The following is an 8779-nucleotide window of genomic DNA, read 5'->3' as shown; positions in this document are numbered from 1 at the left end:
TATATATGCAAGTGACAAATCCGTCCACTGTCCCAAACGTCTTTCACGCTGGCCATCGGGCACTCCTTATAGTCGAGCCCTTAAAATAATAAATAAAAAAGATGAATTTTTCTACAATCATTTGCATTTGTAGAATGCTACATTGTAGTCACATGATCTCATCATATTTCATGTGAGTGGTGTACAGTCATCTTGAATTATTTTGATTATATTGCCATTTTTTATTTAATTTTGTGTAAAATGCCATAACATTTGGCAGTGCAATCAAATAATGAGTAAAGAAAGAGTTGCCACGCTGGAAATGCAAATTCAAGATGAGCGCATTGCATTGTAGGATATACTCTAAAGTAGTATTCTACACAGTGTTGCAAATATACTGCATAATTTGGCAATTTTAGGCCAAGTCTTCAGTAGGTTATCTGAATTTTTTTTATGAATACAGAAAATCTACATACTGTGCACAGTACACATCTTAAATATTGCTAATGCTAAATGCTTTAAGAAAGGAGAGCAAAGGTCAGCACCTACATATACTTCCTGATGGAGGTAAATATGATTGGACAAGGTTTCTTTAAGAAATCTGATTGGATGCGTGGCGGGAAAAGTGCATCTGAGTGAGCTAAAGTACTGACCAATGCGCAGAGCAGATCCACAGCCTCCAGAATCAGCTCCTGATGGCCGACGTGGGTCATCGTCAGCTCCTCCAGATCCTGATGGGAAATCTTCAGAAGCTGCTCTCCACTGATCTTCTCTCTCTCGAAGTTAGGAACATACTGCTGGAGACTGTCGTCCAGCCCTGAGACACAGACAGAAAGTGAGCATGAGAGACACAACACAAAGAAACTCTTTCAGGGAGAGGGTGGATCCTCATGTGTTTTGACACCGCAAGCGTCAATATAAGACATTTGCACTAGCTCCTCAGTATATCTCACGTACAAGTGCAAGTTACCTGGTCTGAGTACAGATCATTGCTATATAAGGGCAAACAAATAAAGCAAGATCTATGGGATCACATCACTGTCCTGTGGTTGATGTGACTGGAGTCCAAGTGTGTGAGGAAATGCAGTCATGCCATCATTAATTCAACAAACACACAACACACACACAATCAGCACACGAGTTGTGTCTGACAGATGAAACAGCAAGTGTTTGCTAGGCAACTTTGCATGTTAATGATTGTGTGATTTCAAAATGCATTTAGCAAATGATGTCAACCCTTTAACCCTTTCATATGATCTCATGTATTGCTGACATGTAAAAATTAATTTTAAGAATAACCTACATAATTTATTCCAACATATATAAGGGTTGCATAAATGGGTGAATATTATGTGTCAAGACCAATTTTGGGCCATATTTCACCTCAAAGTCAGAAGACAGTAATAATAAATTATATTTTATGTTAAAAAAATAGAACGATAGAAATAAGTAGAAAGAAAATAAAAAAATATATTTTTTTATTGATTCCCTAAATTCACACTTATAAGCAGAGGTGGAAAGAGTACGAAAATATTCTACTCAAGTAAAAGTACCATTACATTAATTAAATTTTACTTAAGTACAAGTAAAAGTACCAGTCTAGAAATCTACTCAAGTAAAAGTAAAAAGTAGCTCATTTAAAATGTACTTAGAGTAAAAATTACTTAGTTACATTTTAACAGCGGGAGGGAGGCAAAAATGGGATAGGCCTATAAACTAGTTGTTTTTAATTAAAGGAATCAGTTATTTAGAATAATAAGACATTTGGGCTGTTACCAGCAGTGTTGGGGGTAACGCATTACAAGTAATGCGAGTGAAGTAATCAGATTACTTTTTTCAAGTAACTCTTCCAGTGTTAGATAAGGGCATTTATGACAGAATGTTAAGACACTTGTGTCCAAACAGTTCTTAGCATGATAACAGCTTTATGTGGCCTGATTGACACCAAAATGACATTTTAGAGACATACAGTATGACTTAAAGTGTTTGGCTATGACCACTATAGCACACTGCCCTCTTACTATTTCTGTAGCAATGTTTCCTGCATTGCTGGCTACAATCACAGCACAACCACTTTAGTCCACTTGACAAACAAATGACTCTTAAGAACTGATTCTTTTAATGAATAAAAGAAATCTGACTAATGATTTAAAATTGACATGATTTGAATAAGTGTTACCAAATCCTTTACTGGGTGATCAGATATCTTTGCAATGCAGAGGAAACGCAGAAGCTTCATCTGAACTGAAGTGGCATTTAGATGTATTTACACACTGTTTAATGCAGGACATGAATACATTTAACTTGCGTTTACAAATGTAGAAATAATATTTTGATATACAAGACATAAAATGTTGCATACTCATTTGAAATTATAAGGGGAAAAAAATCAAAAGATACTTTAAATGTGAAATTAAAACGGACAGTAGGTGTCAGCAAGTCACTGTTAATAAATGAGTCATTGCGATCGAACTGAATCATTTAAACTGTTGATTCATTCAGGAACGAAACACCGTCATTGCTCAGAGACGCGAAACTGTGCTATGGTGGCTGTGTTTGGAATTATTTTTGTTGTCGAAATAGAGCAAAAACAGGCGATATGGTGTCTAAAACATAAGTCTCTTAATATTAACTTCTTTTTTATTGAACAGTTGTATAAAATCAATATCACATTTGTAATCATGCTGATTTTTTGAGGAAACAGCACTCTTCTTGTGATATTGATTAACTATATCAGGGATAGGCAACGTCGGAGTGCCGCTGTCCTGCAGAGTTTAGCTCTAACCCTAATCAAACACACCTGATATGGTGTCTAAAACGCAAGTCTCTTAATTAACTTTTTGTTTATTGAACTGTTGTAAAAAAAAAAAATCTATATGTAATCATGCTGATTTTTGGAGGAAAAAACGCCACTCTTCATCTGATATTGATTTACTATATGAAATGATATAAATATATAAATTATCTGCACCTATATCTTCAATTTTGTAATCATTCTAAATGCATTTGAACAGACTGAGTGAAAGAACACAGTCTAAATGCGCAAGCGCCACGGCACTCTGTAGGAGTGTTTTGTTGGGTTTTTGGCAAAATACCGATAATGTCAAATCGCACATCGTTAAAACAACAATTACGATATTATCGCAGACGATATATATATCGCACACTCCGCACCACTGTCTTTTTGGCTAATTTGTGCAAAACCTCTTGCTAAACTGACAAAGCTTCATTTTAACCACCAATGCAACGATGCAAGTATTTACCTTACTTATACATTAGGGCTGCACAATTAATCAAATTTCTAATCGCGATTACAATTATGGATGCCACAATTACGTAATCGTTCAAACCGGCAATTAATCGTTCAAAGTCCACTTATGTTATTCTGTGCTTAAGATGCTTCTTTTTGTTTTCTTTCTACATGTTATCTTAAGGGTTCACTGCATAATAGAGCTTAAATATGGCCAGGGGTTCACTTCATTTCCTTCGAGTTCAACTTCAGCAGAATACTACAGGGTTTCGTTTTCAGCTGGGTCTGCACAATCATGTCTTGTCCGTCTGCATCTTTCTTGTGATTTTAGCGCCAGTTTGCTCTCCTGACCATTATTTACTGCAGTAGTTTCCAGGGAGTGAATTTATTTTTTTTTACTCAGTAATTAATGTGTTTTAAAATGTAGCGAATTACAATACTTCAAACAAAATATACTTAAGTAAAAGTAAAATTACAGATTTTTTTAATTACTTTAAAAAGTAGAAGTACACAAAAAAAGCTACTCAATTACAGTAACTCGAGTAAATGTAATTCGTTACTTTCCACCTCTGTTTATAAGTATAATGCCAAAAAAAAAAAAAGATTTAAATAGTATACATCATAATTACATATATAGGCCTATGCTGAATTACATTTATTAGAATCATCATTAAAAATACAGAATTATAAAAAAAACTAATCTAAAAGCAAATTATACAGACAAAGTAATAAAAAATTAACACAATCATTTCCACTTATGAGTGTGTAAATTTAATAAGAAATTGTCTTACCAACTGAGTAATTCATGCTAATCCAATTAATTAATCATAATTTTTAATAAATTTTGATTAATTAACGTTTTAATTGATTTACAGCTCTAGCCACAAGCCAAAAAACTGATTGAAAAACCTAAAAATGATTTTTAAAAGTTGTAAATAAAGCTGTAAATAAAACTAAAACCAGAGTTTACTGGAGTTTGTTTTACAACAAAATACTATTTCAGTCTTTCTAATTCAAAAGTTTCAAAATGTTTAATTCAATGCGCCGTTGCTTGCTGGTTACTTCAAACTTGACTAGAAAATAATTTCAATGTAAATCCTACACCAAATTTTATTTTAGAGTAGGCTAAACTTTTTAATGAATTTGACTATATTTTCTTTTTAGCTAGGAGAGAAATGACCTGGGCGTGTTTTGGTAAGATTCACCGTCATTTGACTCATTTGAATGCATTTCACCGGCTCGACTTACAGTACTGTGCAAACCAAGTCTGGGAAAGACACAGAGAAGCTCTTTTTCCCCTGAAACTTTGGTCTGAAGTGGGGAGGTGAGCTCAAAACACCCTTCTGTCCACTGTGTGTGTGTGAGACTGCAGTATGAAAAGTGGCTCTTTGTGGGGGGTAGAACGGCCCTTTTAAAATCAAAGAGAAAGCGAGAAAAGGAGGCAAAGAGGGGTCAAAGGGCAAAGTTAGGTACTCCTGAATACCCTCCACCCTCAATGTCCCTACTGAGAGACAACAGCTGCATTTTCTGAGCTCAAAAAGAGACACAGTGTCAATGGAACCGCCAGAGAAAAGCTGCCACATACGAGAAAGTGTCAAGAATAACAGTCCACCGATGCAGTGTGAGCAAACGAACATCAGCTTTTGTTATCTCTAATTCTTAAGGTATTCTGTGTTAACTAATCTGGCGAAGCTAAAGGGATACAGGCATGTGCCGTTCAGTTTGATTGACATGCACTTTTGGTGATGAAAGGTCGTCTATGCTGCGTGGATGTCTGTAAACTGGTGTAGTGAAAAGGCAGGTTAAGTTTGAGACAGCTAGGTAGAAAAAAAAATAAAAATCTCTAAATCAGAATAAGAACAAGATTTATTGCCAAATATGCTTACACACAGGGGATTTGCCTTGGTGAAGCTTCTAGTATAAAAAATAAAATTAAATAAAATAAAAAGCATCCACAATGAATGAATTGACTAGTCTATCAACTCAAAAACAAAAATGCAAAAGAAATAATCAATAAATAAAAATTAAATTAAATTAATTTTACAAAGTTATAAAGAATGTCAAATAAGACCTCATGAGTTTAGGATTGTCTGGTGAACTTTTGTTTTAGTGGGAAAGTGATCTGCCACCTGAAAACATTTGAGAACCACTGCATTAGCCTTATATACATGGCAAAAAATCAGTGTCTTCTGTATTTCTATTTCCAGATCCTCAAATCTTACAGTTCATAGGAGAAAGTTGAAGAAAAGAAGATGAAAGTGGATGTTTGTGGATGGCGATCTGTTAACATAAACACCAGTGTTGGGGAAAGTTACTTTTAAAAGTAATGCATTACAATATTGCGTTACTCCATAAAGAAGTAACTAATTACTTTACTTAGTTACTTTTTATGGAAAGTAATGTGTTATGTTACTTTTGCGTTACTTTTTAAATCTGGACAGGGCTTGCTTGTTTGTTTTTAAAATAAAAAAGTTCTATTTTTGGCAAGAGAGTTGTCAATCAATAAATTGGAAAAAAAAGTAACTTGCGTTACTTATTTGAAAAAGTAACTCAGATATTCTCTTGTAAATTAAAAAGTAATGCGTTACTTTACTAGTTACTTGAAAAAAAGTAATCTGATTACGTAACTCACGTTACTTGTAATGCGTTACCCCCAACACTGATAAACACATGCTCTTCAAGCCTTCAAATTAAGCCTTAATAAGAAAAAGATCAATTAAAATCCAAAAAGGACAAGAAAACATCATAAAAACCCCATAAACATAATCCATTTGATTAATTTTACAATTCATTCCAAGTCATTCGTAGCCAGTAGCCACAAAAGCTTTTTGTGAAAAGGAATTCAAGCTGTAATTCACTAAAAATCTTCTCCTCTGCCGCAGCACAAGTCACATCAAACTAAATTTAGATGACTAAATAATGCCAGAATTTTCATTTTGTTTAGATTAACTCTTTAAGACAAACTAATAAGTGGAAGTTGAGAAAATAAAAGTCCTAAATGAGCTAAACACTCAAGAAGAGCTATAGCCCAATGGTTCCATGTCACAACAACTTCTAATCTTGTTTAGAAAAATGTCTCAGATATAAACACTTGCCCTGGTAGGTAAATTTAGCAGAGATAAAAGTATCTCATGCTGCAACAGTTACCAAACTTGAAAAGGTTGGCTGCTTTGACTTATGAATGCATGAGGTCTTTCTTGTGGTGGGAAACAGACACGAATCGTATCCGCTGACCCCGCTCACATCCAAATGACTAACAAGCTTAAAAGCACCATATTAGAGGGCCAAGGCACCCGAGCTTCAGTTACAAATGAGAGGGTAGGGCGTCTTTCTCTCCCGTCCCCTGTCCCGATGCAGTCTCTCACTGACAGAGCTGGCCTGAGAAAGTCAGCAGTAGCAGTGTGTTTCTAAAGCTTTCCTACTGAGCCTTTGGAGACTTGAAGAATGTTTATTGTTCTCCGTGTGCGACTGAAACTCCTCCAAGTTTCCGAAACGGTGCGGAGCGTTACCCTTCCACTCCATATCTAGGCCTACTTGAATCATCAGCCATTCCATTTTTGCCCTTTAGTAGACTTGTAAGAAGGGAAATATGCAAACAAAATATTTTCTTCTAAAACAGAGCATGCTTCATACTGAGGGCTCGAATGATGTCACAGTCTGTCCACAGTCAATATCCTAATTTCTAAAGGTATTAATTCATTTATATCGCAAACATCAAAAGTCAGATTTGCCTATTTCATCACAGAAGCACAAAACCTACAATTTTATTTTGTTATTTAATCTTCAACAACAACCTCTTAAACCAGTCAACGACAACACCAACGCCTCCCTAGTTGCAAATTCAAGTTTCAATAAAGAAACAATAAACCCTTTTACCAGTAGGCCAAAAACTCTATGCAAGTATGCAAATGCCGATGTGATGAGCTATGGAAGTGTATGGCCTTGTTGTACTTAAAACCTTAAACCTTTAAATTTAGAATATTATTAATCGAGTAGCTATTGCTATAAACATGTGAACAGAATAGCTTATTTTAACTGACTAGCAAGATTTCTCTTCAAGCTCCACCATGACAGTAGCTGAATGAGAAAAATCATTGGAGAAGTTTATATTAATTCAACTATAGCATCTATGAATGCCTACTTTAAAGAAATTGTATTGAATGGGCACTTGTAGTGTACTTGAAATGTTTTTTGTTTTTTAAAAAAACTGTGCAGATAATAATATTAATGAAAAAAGACACTTAAGTGTACTTAAAAAGAGTCCACTTTCTTAACACACTTTTAAGAAGTGCATTTTGTAATGTCAAGTTAAAAGTTTTACTTTTTAAGTAGGTTTTATATCATTGTTTTAATCTGTTAGTGTTTTAAAGTACACTTGTTTTAATGTGTTAACATAAAGCACATGTACAGTACTTGATTATAATTTTAATTGTAATGTGTTAAGTATTACATCTAAAGGTAATATATTTTAAAAGTACTACATTTCATCATTATAAATGTGTAATTACAAATATATTTAAATTCATGACATGCAAGTTTTAATAGGAATTACATTAAAATATATTTCACTTCACCATAAATTCTTGTAACCATATCTTAATGACAATAGAAGAAATTATGAAATTACATACAAAGATGTACTTTATGTAATGTCTTAAAACTGAGCCATCAAAGCACACAGTTCAACTAATTGCATTTAATATCAATTTAGTAAATGTTAATTTAATTGTAAACAAATAACATGCCGTTTGCACTTAAGTATATTATGTAATAAGCACTCTTTTTAAAAGTATGCTAAAGTGTACCCTAAAGTATCAATTCTGTCATCTTAACTTATGTTAGCAAAACATCTACTATAATAAAATTAAATACTTGCAATTTGGCTGTCAGTGGAGAAAGATGCATTTTGCCCCCTTGATAAAATACGCCCATTAACATATTTTAAATTAGCCTATTTGTCACTGTACATATAATAATATATGAATGAAGTTGTAGATTGTGAATTTTCTTGTTTTTTGTTTTTTTCACTTAGCTTAGGCTACATTTTGTAAGCTAACCGCTCAGTGTACTAGTTAAGCACACCACTAGCTGTTTAGCCTGATAGCTTACCCTATAACCTATGCAAATACATAATTTTTACATATTATTCGTTTTTGTTTGATCAGTTATTACAACTGACTACTGCATGTGGTCTTTGCCTCAGAATTGTTGCCTAGCTCACTGTCTCATTTGTCTTGCTTAGCTAAAACTGTATGCCTTCACATAGTTGCAAAGCACATCCTTTGGAATGATGCCTTAAGCCTTCACTGTTAAACTTGAAGTTTTTTTTTTTTACCAGAATAATGAAAGTCAATCTTGCTATCAATAAGTATCACAAAGCTATTTACTATTAAACACAGATTATTCTGCTTAGCTGGCCTTGTCATTTACTAGCGTTTACATTGTTTAGCTAGCCTTCAGTATAGTCAGCTCATCAGTGTGGACGCGTGCTTAGTTGTCTGAGCTGTGAATAAGTGAAGTTTGGCACACATTCCACAGCCTGGGGGGTCA

At 34.1% G+C, this 8779-nt stretch overlaps 1 protein-coding gene across 2 annotated transcripts in view; it reads right to left on the bottom strand.

Moving 5' to 3' along the window:
* cnksr3 (cnksr family member 3) overlaps positions 1–8779 on the bottom strand; it is a 53890-nt gene that overhangs the window by 35578 nt on the left and 9533 nt on the right. For both annotated transcript variants that reach the window (XM_016474033.1, XM_016474034.1), the window contains exon 2: positions 633–796. In XM_016474033.1, coding sequence (XP_016329519.1) covers positions 633–796 — 164 coding nt within the window. The remainder of the gene's footprint in view (positions 1–632; positions 797–8779) is intronic.

This window comes from Sinocyclocheilus anshuiensis, unplaced genomic scaffold (assembly GCF_001515605.1).
Source record: "Sinocyclocheilus anshuiensis isolate Anshui unplaced genomic scaffold, SAMN03320099.WGS_v1.1 scaffold1816, whole genome shotgun sequence".
Lineage (NCBI taxonomy): Eukaryota > Metazoa > Chordata > Actinopteri > Cypriniformes > Cyprinidae > Sinocyclocheilus > Sinocyclocheilus anshuiensis.
Note: the sequence above shows the minus strand (reverse complement) of the source record. Positions and strands in the feature narration are given on the sequence as shown.